Source organism: Phaethon aethereus, assembly GCF_964289735.1.
Source record: "Phaethon aethereus genome assembly, chromosome: Z".
Taxonomy (NCBI): domain Eukaryota; kingdom Metazoa; phylum Chordata; class Aves; order Phaethontiformes; family Phaethontidae; genus Phaethon; species Phaethon aethereus.
In genome coordinates, this window is record NC_138577.1 from 34151734 (window position 1) to 34169570 (window position 17837).

At 35.0% G+C, this 17837-nt stretch overlaps 1 protein-coding gene across 1 annotated transcript in view; it reads right to left on the reverse strand.

The window, feature by feature from the left end:
• The window catches only part of PTPRD (protein tyrosine phosphatase receptor type D), a gene marked incomplete at both ends in the record, with an annotated part of 301634 nt that overhangs the window by 20472 nt on the left and 263325 nt on the right, over nucleotides 1-17837 (reverse strand). The window contains 2 exons of the mRNA XM_082013447.1: nucleotides 12004-12158; nucleotides 12765-12884. Coding sequence (XP_081869573.1) covers nucleotides 12004-12158; nucleotides 12765-12884 — 275 coding nt within the window. The remainder of the gene's footprint in view (nucleotides 1-12003; nucleotides 12159-12764; nucleotides 12885-17837) is intronic.

The following is a 17837-nucleotide window of genomic DNA, read 5'->3' on the forward strand; positions in this document are numbered from 1 at the left end:
AAATTATTTATGTGTTAGCAGTTCTGGAAGAAGAACCATGTTGCACTATGAAAGTAAAAGACATCTAGGTAGTTCATTAAAGTAACGGAGTGAAGGAAAATAACATCTGAAACCAGAAATATTACAGCCACAGGTAACTTCTGAGCACACTAAAACGTGACAGTCATTTACCTGAAGTTACATTTTTGCACTGCAATTAGGTTTAGGTTTCTCTAGAACTAATTGGAAGAATTTTGTGTAATATCTTTATTCACTCTCACACTCATTAATTCACTCACCGCCCTGTGAATCCACTGTTTACTGAAGGATTCTGTAAATTTTCCCATGAATGCCATTCTAAGGCCATTTTGCATGCCAAAGGGCTGCACTTGCCTTCACCTCCATGACAAGCAGTGTGGCCCATCTCAGGAATGGTAGAGAAATCATAAGGTTGAAGAAACATATCAAAGAGGATGACAATGTAAGAAGGGGAGTTTAATCAAACCAGGTAAGTCAGCCTGGAGCAGAGAAGACTCAAGAGAAAGGGAGATATGAAAGAAGAGCTTAAAACTGTGCATTATGCGGAGGAAGTGAAATGGAAATGACTATTAGTTTTTTGTATGTAACACAAGAAACAGGATCATGGAATGAAATGATGAGACAGAGAATTTAAAACAAACCGGAAGCAGTTTTTCATGTAGTACATAATTACATTGTGAAACTCATTGTTGCAGAATACCATGGATGCCAAAAAGAGATTCATGGAGGAAAGGATCCATTACAGGTTAGTAACCAACACTTTACAGACACAACTTCTCCTACAGAAATCTTTTTTATTAGACTTTGCTGTAATTTGGCTAGGCCTTTTAAGAAAATAACATTCTGGACATGTCTTGGGAGAGAAGCTTAAACGTGCTGTCTAAATTTAGTCTCATGGTCCCACATACGTAAAGAAAGCACAAGCATTCCACCCCCACCTGCTAATCAGATCATCATCTTCCTTTCAATCAACACTTCTGCCTTTGTGTAACTGACATTTTTAGGAATTATGCCATTGAAAAGGGACAACACTATCTCTGATCCTTGCTTTTTCATTCTTAAAAGGGACAGAATATTACAGAGTACTTCTGTCTGCTTCTTTCCTGAAATCATGAACTGTTGGTGAAAAAAAATCATTGTTCTGCTTGTGAGATGGAATATAGCAGAAATTACACAATAAGACAACTGAAAAGTTTGTCAACCCTATTTCATACTACTTCTTTTTCTTATCCTGGTTTCCCTTCAGAGTTGATTGTTGATTTTATATATCAATACATGCCATAATCCTGCTTTTCATAGAGGAAAAGCAGGATTATGGCATGTATTGATATATAAAATCAACAATCAACTTTTTCATTTTTATATACACACCTTACTGTAAATAACTCTATTACCTGCTTTCTTCAATTACTCTGATATATAAAGAAAAGAAATTAGAATAAACTGCATTTCTTTGTACTGTTATATCTGTGCACAAGGATTTACTGTGATTTTTTATTTCAAAATTAATCCAGTTCTCAGATATCATCCTTCTTATTTTCCTAACTACAATCTTATATATTCATTGTACTGCATTCTGAATTTAGCAACAAAGATTAACTATCCTAAATATATCTTCTCTGTGAAATTTATTGAATTTCAGTGTATATTTTACATTCTTTTTAGTGTACAATGCATTCACAAAGCATTCTTGTCATTGTGCATTCCACTAAAGAAAGATCTAAAATTTACTGAAATAGTTTAGTGAAATAGTTTAGAAAAAGAATGTATTTTGAGGTTTATTTTAAAAACAGAACTTACTGTGACTCGTCACCTTCAATTAAAGACAGATCTATGCATGAACAGCTGTAGTAAATGCAGAAAATGATACTTCTCAGTAATTTATGAGAGGAAGTACACTGTGATCCTATCATCAATAAATAAAAGTGAAGATTACAGCACAGTAATGAAGTCAATGAGCAGAAATTATGCTGCTTGCTGCTAACAACTACTTGCTTTCTTTCCATTTCAACCTGTTTTGCGTTCTCAGAGTGGAATATTTTGAGTTGTTTTCTACTTTTGCATATTTCTGTGCTTTGATTACATTTTCATGTGGAACATGTAGAAGAGCTATTACCCTATCTGTGTGGGAAATAGGAAGGTGAACTGATGCTATCTGAAAGTGAATTAAAGAAGGTGGGAAGAAATGTGTTCTGCAGTATTGGATAACAGTATGACCTTGAAAGTACTTGCTGAACACTGCAAGGTGCTTCCTAGTTTCAGAGTCCTTCTGGACCTCTCCCTGATTCTAGCATGTTTGTATACCTATTGCAGTCAACAATTGTTTCTTTTTTTAGACCAGCTGCCCTCAGAATCCCGGTTTTTAAAGGCGGAACACTACCATTTGCCATTTATTATGCTTGGGTTTTACACTGACAGAGCAGTGATGAGGTCCCAGACTGTCATCCAGACACAGTATTTCATCTGGTAAAGCAAAAAAGAAGACATAGTACAGTCCACATTGGCTTTTTTTCCAGTACCAACCACAGATCAAAACCCTAAGTGAACTGGGCTCTACCTGCCTATGAGCCCTTTTTTAATTTTCCTACTTTGAAAACTTCGAAATAACCAGAAATTAGTCCTTAAGCTTGAAGCTGATGTGACTTCAGTAACAAACCACCTCAAGATGTCTTTTCCTTTCCCGAGGAGAACTGATTATCTAGAAGATACATTCAGAGGATGAGACAAACGTGATCTGACCACTTTAGATTTGGTTTAAACGGAAATGTTTGCAATACAGCAATACTGCAGTGAGATATTACACAGAAGAAAACAGAAGAAAAAACTATGAGGCTTCTCTGATCAGCTCCTACCAAGGTTCTTGCCAGGCCTCTGTTTTCTTAGACTAAGTGGTGAAAAGAATAAACACTCTTGTCAATATCTCTGACAAAACTCCACTGACGGCTGAAAAGCTTGCTTACTGGTACTACTTGTGATGGTACTTTTCTTTAACCTCAGCGGTCTTTATACCAGCATGAATTCTCTGTAATATAGTAGAAAATCAGGTTGTGAGAGGTTAATACCACCGAGCATTTCACATTTCTTAATCACAATTTGTCATTTAGAGGTTGGACGCTCATCACTCTTCTTTTTGCAGGATTCTGAACTTTATGACCAAATACTTTGGACAAGTTATAATGAAAATCATGGGGGTTTTGATGTAGAAATTTCAAAGTAGCTGTTTAAATGAGCTTTGTAGTTTTATGATATTTTTTGAATAATTAGAGACTATTTTTAAAATTCAGGTGACAAAAAAAATAGGCACCACAATGCAGGATTCACTTGGAACAGCAGTCATTGACAAACCTGATAATAAGTGATGAGATCCTGAAGTAAGTCTATAGAAGTAAGAAAAATGAAGGAAGATTAATATTCAGGGCACAATATTGATTGGAAAGGCTCCACAAAAAGATAACAGGACTATTTTTAAAGCTGCATTTTACTTCTAGAGACACAGGGAGATGATTTAAAGAGGCTTTCATGCTGATTACTTTAGATAAAAATACAGCCTGTTTGAAGTTAGCCAAACATGCCGGGTAGCCAAGTTGATGCAGTGTGTTCCAGTACACCGTGTGTCCATGGATATTCCGGAATTTACTGTACGTCCAGCTGAGAAATCTCAAAGTTACCCCTTTCCAGAATTCAGCTATTGGGTTATAAAAATATTTCCACATTTCCTGCAGATGGCTGGATTCTTTTCTTCACTCATAATTTTAATTCAGAATTCATTATGGACAGCTGCTGGCTCTGATAGAACCTAATTGCTCTTTTACTAGACTCAGCTGCAAGCAGTCAGATTTCCTTTTCCTTTGTAGAGTATATTATATATAAACATGGGCGGGGAGAAAAATAACCAATTAACTAAATACATATGGATAAAATGACTCACTAAGAGTGCTGATCAAATAATGTATCAAACTACAGCTTAGGTCAAAGGAAATTACAGGCCTTGTAGGACATGATAATATATATATGGAAATAATTATCAGCACCAACATATCTGTAATTTGAGATAACACATGGAAAAGGCATTGCTTCTGTTAAAAAAATCTTACAGAAAATTATTACATTTTAATAAGGGACAAGTTATTTCACTGAGTGAAAAGTCATCAGTCTCCTGGAGACCTGCTCAACCAAAACCATTTGTTGGCCGAATTCAAGTCAGGCCTCAGTACCTCCAATGGACAACTTCTCAAGAAAACGTGGCATAATTCTGGAACTACTTTTTGCTGCTTTACCTCTTATTGAAAAAAAAAAAATAAAAAGACTGAGGAATAGTTACTAAAGCTACAGAAAAAGGGTACATTACAAATGAGGGAGCAGAGACAGCCAGCAAAAAGAGTAGTGATGTGAAGATTCCCTGCCTCTCCCTCCATATGACAAGTACTGAAGCAGGTTAGGATGTTTGGCTCTCCTAGTTTGCTACGATGGATGAATACAAGAGAAAATTGTAGATATGTTAAAACAAGAAACAGCATTAAAGAATGTTATTTTTTTCCCTTCATCGAAAGACATTTAGTGAACTGAAGAGACACGTTTAAAATAACAGTAAATAGGTATCTTATAACATGATATGTGAAATTACTTGTCAGAGAATAATCCTTAGACAAGGAAAAGAGTCAAAGGTAAGACTATCTCATTTTGTTCTTTAAAATGTGTGTACTGTCATGAATATGAACAATACAGTATCCACCAGATTCTCTAGGTTGCTAAAGGAATAACAGAGGGAAAGAATTGAAATCCTCATGAAGTAGGGCTAAACTAGTCACTAACTGCTTGCTACTGGGGAGGAAACTTTACTGAAATATTGTTGACATTGGAGTTTTGTATTTTCCCCTGAAAGTTCTGACATTTATCACTGTCAAGAGACAGGATACTGGCCTATATAGACCACTGATTCTATCTAGTAATAGCATTCACTATGTCCCTTTACAGATTAATGACTTTTACCAGAAACAAAATCTTGCTTTATGCACTCATAGCAGCTTTTTAGGATTTCAAAAGATAATCCAGCCCTGAGTCACAGCAGTGGGGGTATAATCTCCTGAACCACAGGCTAAGCGCCAACCAAAGATGGCTTTATACACATAGGACTTACTTAATCAAAAAGCCCACAAGTAGGTATTTTCCATTATTTGAACCTGCATGAAGAAATACTCCTATTACTTGTTATTTGTATGCTTTTGAATTTTAATAATGGTTCCGATACTTACTGAGTTTTTACGCTTGTAAGCAATGGAAGCACATACTGTACATAGAGCAGCTTCAGTTCAGGTTTTAGGAAAGGGTGGTTTGCTGTGCAGAACTGGTTTCTAACTTAGGACAAAACTTGAAAGTGTATCAGCATCAGTTTGCTGGTGTTTGACACCTCATGGAGGATTTCTAGATAATGTAGCATAGTATTTTCCTATTCAAACTAAAAATATCAAGGTACCCTAGCCAATCTTTAAGGACGCTGCACACTGTCACATTAACTACTGTATGGTAATCCTTGCCATGTTCATACTTCCATGTTTTCGTATGTAAGCACCTAAATTTAAGGAAACAAATTAAAGACCTAAGCTAATAAGACCCAGACTGGCCTTAAGTTGAAAAGTGATCAGCTGGGAAAGGTAACTGGCATCTTTGCAATCAAGACGATTGTAACTAATGACACTCAAATTTGAAACAGAGAAAAAAAAACACTGCAGCATTACCCATCCATCACTGACTTTATCAGCATACGGATGGAGACTCTGCTTTTTGTCTGTATAATTGCATGAGCATAGCACAGTAATTAGGTGAAAACTCTTGTATGTTCAGCATAAAAGAGCCAGGGTCTTCAACTGTGAAGCTTTTGGAATCTAAATTTTCACAACCTTGAAAGTTTTTATGCTGAGAATATGAAGCAAGTTCAAACTCCCGTCCCTCTGTGATGCCACTCATTACACAAGTGATTATCAAGTAGTCTCTTGCTATACCAATGACCCCCCAATGAGTGTGCTGGTGGGACATTAGTCTTTGTTTCTGCCAGCTAGCATTTATCAACCTTTCTTCTACAGTCTTTCTCATTTTCCAGTAGATTCCACAATTCCCACAATGAAATGAAGACAGAAAAAACATCCAAAAATTTCTAAATTAAGATAATCCAGTTCCAGTCCTTAAACAGAGATCAAGCTCCCAAGGTACCAAACTCTGCAAGCCTTTGTCTATTTTGTATAAGGTACATGTAGAAATGAAATAACTCCCAAAAGGAAAGGTATGTGTAGAAATAAAATGACCACAAGTCAGTTATTCTGACTGCATGGTCAGAGTAACTGAGACTGTCAATACAAATGGAATACAATGAAAAACACAGACATTTTCTCATTGCTGTGGTTTTATATTAGGAAGAACTAAATACCCTAAGCAGCGTTACCAACGATGCATTGTTTTAAGAAGATAATCTAACAACAGCCTTATCCCTCTGCCTTTGCTTTTTATTTGTGAACGAAGACTTTGAGAAATAAGTTGTCTTAATGAGGTATTTGGTGACCTGTGGCTAACAACTGGAGAGGAAATAGTGTTACAATGTTTTAATATATGGATTCTACCCAGCACTGTAAAATACAGGAGCAACTCAATAGCTGCTCGATAAAGACATGTGGGAAAGGCAGAGAAAGTTTAGAATATTTGTGATATTAAAATACTAGTCACACCAAAATGCCTTTTCTAACTTTTCCTCTCCAGAGCTTTTGACTGTGCAGGGAAGTTAGGAAAGACCCTGAGTTGTTCTTAGGGTAGGGCAAAGGAAGGGATGAAGAAGCTTTTAATATTTTTCAATCTCCTTTGAAAGATTTCTGAATATATACTGGGGGGATTTTTTTCCTCCACCATGAAAAAGGATAGGCAATCATCTGCAACCTACTCACTGCCAGGATTAGAAAATGGGCATTTGTGAGGCATGTGGCAAAAGCGGTAAGGAGGTTCAAAAGATATAGAGGTGAAGTAAAACAATCCACTGGAAAATCATTGCCTTAGATATATGTATTTTTTACACAAATATTTTTTACTCTGAAACATTGAACAAAAATTAGGTAGGTATTCTACTTTAAGGAATACAAGATTACATTGTGTTCTGTTATTTTTTAAAAATTAACTTGTTTTTACTATGCTACCTAGTTATGTTGGTATACTGAGATGCCGATTTACTTAAAACAGTCACATTCTTCCGAACATCTAAGTTTTTTCTGTTTGCAATAGCAGCATTAATAGTACCTGCCAAAACTTCACAAAGTATCTTAAAAATATGCCCCTTGATGCTGATATTAAAAAGAGAGATTCAAACATACAGGATTGCACTTACATGTTAAGCTTTTATGTAGTGTTACTGAACCAACTACTAAAGTTTCTGTGATGTTTTGAAAACATAGCGGCACAAAGCTGCAACCACCCTCTGGTGCTATTTTACTGTGATCTGATTAGCACCTGTTTGCCTGCACTAATCCAACTTCAAACAAAAATGTATGCTTTCCCTACTATCATTAGACCACACATTACAGCCTCAGCAATGCAGAATCCTAGGGTTTAAGTCCGCATTTTTTCATTAAAGAAACCCTTTTTCTCTAGATAGCTCTGCAAATTAGGGCAAGTCATGCAGAGACACCAGTTGGATTGTGATATTACTCAGCTTCTCTGCAAAGGGACTTAAAGGTTATAGTCTTAAAATATACCAGTCTGTAAACAAAAAGCATCTACCTGCATCAATTATTTCAATCACCATAGAAAAATCTTCAGACAAGTTATTCTAATTAAGCCAAGTCAAAATTTGAACACACATTATGAAAAGTATGGGACGGCTCAATTCTTCTATGTTGATTTTTTTTTCCACATCCAGCTTTACCTTTGATTTAGCTGCTTTCCTCTACCAAATCTCATGATACTGCTTTCTTTGGGAGAAGGTAACTCAAGCAAAAATCAGGGAACATGGCAGTTTATAACAAATATATTTCTAAATTTAACTTTACCTTGATTTGGGTTTTGCTATATTTCTTGGAGGATATATACAGAAAAGTATAGATTTTTTCCCTGGAAAAAGAGTGCAATGGCATTATGCATTTATATTACCACTATACCTTTTTCACAGAGGTAGTCCTACCAGAATGTCCTATTACATGAATAAAAAAATATGCATTTAGGTGTGGATGTTACCTTTGGTGCTTCACAACACTTTCAGCAATGATCTATATTTTATCCTTAAAAATAACATAGCTTTAATTATATTTTAATTATATTTTCAGCTTAAAAAATCTGCCAACTTCTCTGCACAGATCTGTAAGAGCTTTAGCTCGTAGAATGTACATATGACATTTCTCAACATGTTTTTGGCTTCTATATTAGATTCAAATTCAATACTGCACAGGCAACCAAACGATTCTCCAAAGTAGGTGTGTAAATGACATGCAAAGATGCCTGTTGCATGGACATTAGTAACAAATAATTACTAATGTTATCATAAATTCTGATCATATAATTCTGTATTTTTCTTTGCTTTCATCACACAAAATTTTTCATGAAGACTTCCACTTGCATTTGTTTGACATGCATTTATAAGAACATGTCTTATAAAGTCCAGTAATTTTGAATTATAATACTGACATTTTATTCGCTGTTAAATTTCACTAGTTAAGACTATGCATTCTTTTCCTGGTCACTGCTATGTGAATAGAATGCATTCAAACATTTTCAGGGTGGGTTCTTCAGTTGTCACTTGTTTTCACCTCTGACTTTTTCCTACTAAGCACACTAAGTTATTAAATAAATTCCTCATACACTCAACAACCATTTCCTAGGAACAGGATATTAAACTAGCTTATCAGCTACTGAGACTTTGATACAAACTGCTCTGGGGCCACACTCATGAAGCAGATCTCCAACTACCTTGATTCTCTATAGGATATACAGCGATATCCCAAAATCACAAAGTAAACTGAAAAAATCTCTTAAACTCTTAACATGAAGTGGACTGAAAGACAACTCTTGGTCAATATTAAGGTAGATGTGGAGAATGCAGTAAGGAAAAGCTTGGGCTAAATCTTTCACTTACGATACCTACTTATAAGTACAGAATAAATACTGAGTTACTCTCCAAGGATCAAAATGCAGATAGCCAGCTCTTTTATTTATTCCTCATCCAGGCAGGCACCTGTTGCTTTTACTAGATGTTGACCTAAATCAAAAGTGAAAAGAATCTGCGCTTTTCAGCAGTAAGAAACTCTGAGCTAAATTCACGAAATAATACAGACAAATAGCTTTTCCCTCTACTTAGCTGTCTGCTAGCTTTTATTTTCAGTTTTTACGCGTGAAAAGCTTTGCAGAAAAATGCTTCAAAGCTTCTTCATACCCACTCTTTCTTTTTATCACACAAATTTTGAAAGGTAAACCCCATTGTATTTATATTTCTATAACATGTCATTATTATAATTTCCTGATAGTTTGTCAGGTACTGGAAGAAACATAAAACAAGGTATCAGTGCTGTCTCAGATGTCTTAGATTCTGCACTATGAACCCCATGTTCCCGCTGGAGAGTAAACTCAGATTATTCCTTCAGCGGGATATTTTGGAAAAGCACAGCCTACCATAGGGAAAGATATGGTCTTGTGTTATCTTCTTTTGTTCTAGTGGAAAAAGTTTGGAATACTTTTAATATCTGAATGATGGTAGCACATGAGCTTTAACGAAAAGCGACTTAGGGAGTCCTGAACACAAAATGTGAGACAGTGACAGGTAAGATACAGAACAAAGAACAGATGACTTTTTTAAAAGGCTGCAGCGGAAGACTAGGGACCAGCAAAGGAAGAAATGAAAAGCAAGAAGTTTGTCAAGAACAGATAAAATACCTCCATGGAAAAGGGTAACTACTAGAAGGCAGCGAAAGGTGATGCATGACAAAAATTGGCAGGATAATTTTACCATTAGAATGACAATCTGTCTTCAGAGAAATTACTAAGACATGTAGGAACATATTTCATATTGAAATGGTTCAGCAATATGGTAAGAAAGAGTGAAATGAGTTTGCAAAAACAGTGGAAGTGAAGGACAGAAATAGAGAAGTCCACAGAATAAAGAGCAGTAGAGGCACTGGAGAGAAAAAAAATTATAAAAAGTTAAATGACAGGATGAGAAGCAAAGAAAAGAGTGGAATGGAGAAATTTACAAAGAGATCAACAGACAAAAGAGGAAAGAAAACTCTGAAAGCAGATTCTAAGAAAAAATAGATAACATGCAAAACTTGCTTACTTTTTCTGTTTCAACATAAAATGGTATTTTTTCTGAGCTTGAAATGAAGTATTTAGGCATGTCCAGTACTTTAATTTCAAACTAAATGTGAAAGTTTTTCATGTTGCTGAATAAAAGATCAGCATTAAAAGAAATTAAATTAATTTAAATTTAATTTCTTTAATTTAGCTAATTATACTAACTTAACAGCCTTCCCAGAGTGGGAGGATTCATTTCTTCTATTAATTTTGTTTTGATTTAGAGCATAACATCTTCACTGCTTAGCACCTTTGGAGGTATGCTTTATATGGATCAAGCTGATGAAATTATAGCTGAGGCAATCTATAATTCTAGGTAATATTCAAAATGTTTTAAGATCTTGTAAATACAGATACAGAAAGATGTTTCCATTCAGAAAATACTCAGCAAATGATATAAATAGATTTGTATTATTATTTATAATTATTCCACATCACTAAACCTGGTGTTCCAATAAACATTAAATGTCTATCTTCCATGTTCTCTGATCATTACTAAACAGTCTGTTCCTTTCAATGTTGAAGTACTGCTTATTTTGTTTTCCTGTTGACTTTATTTTCCTGTCTCATTTACAAGAGCCTCTTTTAATCACTTTAAAAATATTCAAATAACCAGCTTCCATGGCTGGCTTACCACTATGTAAGAAGCCAGAACTAGAGGGGGTGGTATGCTGTAACTCATGTAATTCCTATTCCTCAGTTTTTGGATGGCAAAAGCAAGACTGGTTTTCAAATATGCTAAGCATTTGTAGCTTCAGTGAACAGGGTGTAGTAGCTCTCAGCCTTACTAACCAAAGGTATCTCAAAATGAAGTTCACAAAAATCAGTGATTTTAGGAGTAAGGGGGAGCACAGTAAGCTATGCAAGCTATAACAACATAGCCCTGGAATGAGGGAGACCCATCTTACAGCTTACTTCTATCAGAATTGGCACATATGTTCTGACAATGTTCTTACCTAGTGTGACTTTAAGGCTTTCTAAAAGATCTGCTCTTGTCAGATTTCCAAACAATGCCCATCTTTTCCTCTTCATTTTCCTTACTCCCAGAACTTTAAGAGGAACTGATGTTTTTCTCTTGAGAGTTTATTAATTCATACCTTATAATGCCTAAAGAGGTTTGCTACCTTGCAAACAGCACGGAGCACTCATTTCCCTGGCACTGAGCTCAGCCTGTTCCCCAGGTACATCCTTTGCAGTTCCAGCTCCCCACAGTCTTAAACTGAGGGTCTAACCGTGAATACAGATTAAGATTTCTACCTATTTTCAATAAAAGTTGCCATTTATCATTCTTAATTTTCATGTTCTTTACTTTCATGCACATTATAAGTAATAATTTCAAAAGCTGTTTCATTGCTCAAAACACACTTTCTTCAATATTCAGGTTCATGCCACATTCTGAATGCCATAGATACATTGATATTCTCCCTGCATGCATTCTCACTGTAGACCTTTAGATATTCTAAAATTAATGCCTCTCGCACAGGCTAAAGAAAATAATTCTGGCCCATCCGAGTTGGCAGTGCCATACTCAGATGCCCAATTTGCAATGCAATCATCTTTTTCCTTCACAGTCTCAGAAGTTTCTTTGAAAGAAGATAATGGTTTTGTCTGCAACAAAACAGAAAGCACTAATCTTGCCATAAGATGCTTTGAAAGAAATTCTGGGCTTACCTGCAATGTACAACCATAGGTCCAGCATCAGGTGGGTTGCAGGTCTTGACTCGTCGCAGGAAAGCTAAGAATGGTGTCGGGTGTTCTGGGACACCATGGTCAGGCCAGGCAGTGAACTGGAATTGCCTCACTTCTCTTTTCTCACTTGAACCATTCTATGAAATTAAAAAACTTGATGACAAAACCGACACGATGTGATATTGCCACTTTTCAGTGGAAGAACTGCAGATACATATATAGACCAATGAAATGTATTTAAATCACATTTGAGGCCAGGGAGAAATGGAACTCAGGCTATAGAGGGAAATGTTTCTTATATTCTAAACTGCAGGATTCAAACAATATAAGAGTTGTAAGTACACTGCACAGTAATGCATCACAACAAGTGCCAGAGCTTTATCTAGTATTTTAATCAGTTAAATGTTTTTTCATATCGAGAGCTCTGCATTAACTTACAAAACTTCATGCTGTAAGAAAAATACACTCTGTCTGTAGAAAAGGTTTCATTGTTCAATGCTGCTAGGAGGAAACAAAGGAGAAAAGTGGAAGGAAGGAAAAGGAAGAAAGGGAGTGAGGAAATAAGGGAGAAGGACAGACAGGGAAGGCAGGAAGCAAAAGAAGGATGGTAGGGTGGCAGAAGGGACAGAGTGACGAAAGGGAAGGGGGAAGGAGGAAGAGGGAACTAAAGGGAAGAAATGGAAAAGACCATTGCCTTAATTTAAATTTTAAACTATATTGTAATTATATATAAGTATATATACCTTGTAAAGTGCAAATGTACGAACACAGTATGTTGCCAATTCTACAGTGTCTAAAAGGGTCACTTGGATTAGTCCATAAGTTTCTGTGCCTCTACTTGGCCAGTATTGATCACATTTCACCTGTAGTGAAAAATATGTAATTATTTAATACATTTAAAGCTAACATTCATTACATACCTGAGTCTATATCACTGTAGGTTTTTAAAGTATGGGGAGTTAGAATGTTCAAAAACTGCTAAGGATCCAATGCAAGAAATTTATTTTATCATCTCCAAGAATTGCTCTTCTGGTAGTAGCTCTTACAAGATCTTCTTCCGTAATGGATATTTGTAAATTCAGTGGGGCAGATGATTAAGAAATACTAATAAGTATAGATACATTACAGAAAAAACTACTTATAGCAGCTGAAAATACGAACTATATCTTCAGTAACTCACCTTTCAGAGTCCAGAATTTAATAACAGTACTAATCCAATAAAGGTAGACGGACAATTTTTTCAATATTTGCCATATTTCACCTATTTCACATTAGTCCCCAAACATATGAACTGTTGCTTGGATATTAATATTTAGGATGTATAGAAATATCTCAGTAAAAAACTGATTTTTTTTAGAAATAATTTTTGTACATGGATAAATGAAAGAGCACCAACAACTATTAACTGGACTGTGAAAAAGTACAATTCCCTTCTCAGATCAGTGTTATGAAGCATGTAACAAAAGTGTGTTCACAGGCTTTTAAAAAACATGGTTTCATAGAGTTCATCCATCAAATTTTAAAAGACACAAACATTTCGTTCAGATAAATCTCTATTTAAAACACCATAGTTTAGAGTATTAACAAGCTGAAGATACTGTATAAGATGATGCATAAAAGAACCATATGTTTATCGTAATTGCTAAGGCTCAATAATGTTTCATTTAAAAATGGTATTTATGATGAAAGTTATTATGAAAACAGAAATGCTGAACCTCTAAAACAATCAGAAAACATAGTACGAAGTAGTATGGGGATTAAATAATTGAAAATATTTTGCTTTCAGTTACTGATAGGTGAGAAAGTCAGTCTCCATTCTACTTATAGCAATACATTCTTATCAATTAGCCTTGTATACAGTACGGAAGTGTATTCTAAGTCCAGTAATAATACATTGCATTTGTTTAATAAATATCTTCATTAATCACTCTAAGACAGACTTATATCAAATTCAGTGAGAATACACAAACTGTAAGAAATGACAAAAACAGAATATTGCACAGTATTTCTGAAAGAAATGTGAATTATCATGCTAATCAAAGAGAAAACCTGATGACTCCCACAAAATGGAAAATTATCTTTGAAATGCATGTGTTCTCAAGCTTTTTCACTCTGCACAGTACTTATTGGGAAAGACTTAGTACACTTTCAAACTCCCCAGTCGTGAATAGCTTTTGCTTGCAGCTTATTTTATTTTGACGCTCACAGGGCACAGATCACTAATCATTCACAAATCACACTCTGAGAACAAGTAATCTAGATAAAGAGGAGAAAAAATTCTAACCACTGAAGCAGGTGATGAACATTCATCAGAAGCAAAAAAACCTGAAACAATTTTTACAGGAATTGATAGCTTAATTTATAGATAAGGAATTGGAAGAAAGTAAGTAAAAATGTTTATTGATGTTAAAGTCTTAAAAATGGCATTAATAGTGTATAAAATCCTCTTTCTAAGAGGAATTAAGTAATTATTTCCTTGTGCCATTTACCAAAATACTGAAAGAGTAAGTATTGCAGGTACTTTATGCATATCGGTGATTTATTTGGAAGATTCCTAATAATAAAGAAGCCACTATGGTCTTCTGTAAATCAAACAAAAAGGTATATTTTCAACTGAGTAACTTCAATATAATTATAATAAATCTAGTTTCACTTTATCATTAATAAGGACACAGTGTAACTTCTGTCTATACTGGTTAGCTGCATTTTAGACAAACAAGTTTTGGTTTATTATTTTATTACTTATTAATTCCCGTAGAATGACATACATTCTTTCATGTATACAGAATAGTTGTTTTTTGTAATTTTAGCACCTATAGGTGTAGTTTAAACCTCTGGCTAAAACTGTTTGGTTTGGAATTGTTTAAAAATAAAGAATAAAAATGGTACCATACTTTATGTACTTTTAATAAAATGAACACAAGAAATAAATGTCTGGCTAAGCCTTTGAATAGCTAAGCATGTAGTTCTTCTCTTTATTCTGCAGTTCCCACATATAAATTGTATGCTCATAGAAGCAGTGCCAGCTTCCAGACAGCATGCCTGAAAAATTAATCAGCCTTCTCACTAGAAAACTTTATAAAAACAATTCCAAATGTAATAAATAAATGTTCAACACAAAAATAAAATGGAAATTCAGAACATAGTAGGTTACCAGCATCTTTGCAAACAACAGAAAATACTTTTTATTTTTTATAGTAATATATTTTTAAGCATATACTCAGTTTTAGAAGCCTGTACAACATTACTGACTTTCAGTAAGGCTGGGAGAAAATAAATGTGCCTGCTCTTTCAGGTGCAGATTTTTTTTCATTTATTAGTTTATCTAAAATTAATAATTTTATAATTTTTCTAAAATACTTTCTGTGAGAGCTAGCTAATGCAGAGGACTGCTGCTGGAAGCACACTAACTGTCCAAAAACAAATACCATTTATAGACCAGCATATATATTATTTGAAAGTGGAAACTGATGAAAATAAGTATCAAATCTTTAGAAAGAAAACCTAATTTCAGATTGATGTGGATTTCACCTTCTGGAAGAGCACATGAAGCATAAGTTAATGGAACTACATCTTTTACTCCTTTTGCCTCTTGATTTTTCTCAGAACAAAAGGTCTTTTTCAGAGATGTGCCCTTACCTGCCTCCTACACTCTTTTCCTCTGTGATCATAAACCCCAATAGTACTAAGAATTTAGGGTCAAATTTATCTTTATGAGAGATCAGAACAATGTTATCTATTGGCCTTCACCAGCAGCAGAAAATCAAATAATGGAAGTTAATTGTTAAGACACTATTTTCTGAGACAGAGGTCTTGTTAAGTGTTTCATCCTATGTTAAGATCCCAACCTTCAGCACTTAAACTAAGTTCATTTTTCAGAGGTTACGTATTAATGTTTTTTTTTAGAAAAAAATTCTCAGATCCCTTGAGTCATTCAAAATAAGAAATGGCAACAAGTAATTTTCTAAATTATTTGCCAAGTGTTTTTTTGGCTTAGCTCTTTGGTCTGTGTTTAATTTACCTTTAGTAAGGGCAATTTCTTCCTCACTTGTGTATGTTGTTCAGAAAACAGACAAATTTAATGTGGTAAGGTATGCCAATGATAACGTGTCCTCCTTCAGAAATACAATTACAGGGTTTATTTATTTTCACAGTTAGTCCTTAATATACATTTGGTGAATTTCATAGTACTCACCTTCTTCTTATCCACCTAGCTCCCAGTTGCAAGGGTTGATCTTCTGCTCTGCAGACTATATTCACCTGCACTGAATGAGAGCTTTTCTGTGCCGCTAACTATAAATGGTTACAGAAAACAGCTTTCACTAATAATTCTGTAATGTTCTCTTGCCTGTCACTAATGATGGCATTGCATGAAACCGACACATGAGCATGAAAGAACTCACTAGTGATTTCAAAGAGTGTTTTTTAAAGAGAAATTCAATTACAGGTAATGACAAGCGTAACTTTTACTACTATTTTCACTGTCTCATGATCACAGGTTGCACACTGCCAAAACCCCTACATCTGAGATCAGAGCAGCTCTCGGAAGACTAGTAAATATATTATGAAATCTTTTAAGTACCATAGTAGTAGACATAGCTAGAAGACAGAGCTAATGATTGGCACATTCTCTTAACTTGCCCCTCAAACATACACACGTTTTTCTTCTCTAAATTTCTTCCACTCAGACCATAAGAATCCTTGCTCTTCATGGAATTATGAGCATTCCCTGAAAGCAAAGCCATAGGAAAATGTAAATGCTTTCTTTTCCATTAAAAATGAGAAGCTTGAGACCATTTCAGACTTGAAGGGTTTAAGTAGCTACAGAGTTCTGAAGAATATTTACGGGTGTTCACACTTCAACAAGTTACAGATACTAGAGAAGGCACTGCCATGCACCAACAGAGCTGAAGGAAGTGTATTTCCATATGAACATATGAATACAAAGATTCCTGACATTCAAGAGTAGAGAAATAATTTTCCAGTATAAAGTTCCATCATTCAGGCTGAAAAGCCCCTTTAGGTGATTCTTAACACATGAGCCAACTGTTACAGGCCATCTGAGATTATACAGACAAAACGCAGACCAGGAAAGAGCAAAACTAGTAATAGGCAGATTCATATAGTACATTCTTTGCTGTAAGAACAGCATATGAATTTTGTGGAATCTAGAATAGGAAATAACAGCAGTATGTTACAAACTTCTTGCTCTGGTTTTCTTATTAATAGTCTTTTGCAGATAAAATGTGCTAGCAACATTTTCAGGTGGTCTTCCTTCAAAAATAATTGTATCTCTACAATGATGTTCAATGATAATAATTATGCAATAAAAAAGGCAGTGCCAGTTGGCAATGGAAACTGCCTCCAACTCTATCAGGCTAGCTTAGTGTCTCAAACATTCCAGCTAATGTTCTGTCTCCAAGTGGTCGTTACTCTGAAGTAATTTTCCTTTTTGCAACAATGCCCTGCCACCTAAAGATTAGGCTGATTTGAGTCTAAAGATCGTAAACACTGACAGTAGTACATGAGACTGTAATGCAAAGATGAAAAAAAAAATCACAGTACAGAAACAGATTTTGTAGGCCTTATTTGAACAAGGTTCGGTCAAGTGTCAGTCATTCACTTTGGTCTAACTCTAAATGACAGATTAAAAATATAAACTCTGTTCAGAACAAGGCTGAAAACAAAATAGTTTATAGTTTTACATTTTACTTTCAGAGACACACTTTTTTTAATAGGATCCTAAATTCTGAAAGAACCGAGCACTGAGCCCCAGGTAGACAGGTCTTTCTAAGTCTCACCAAATGTATTCCCAA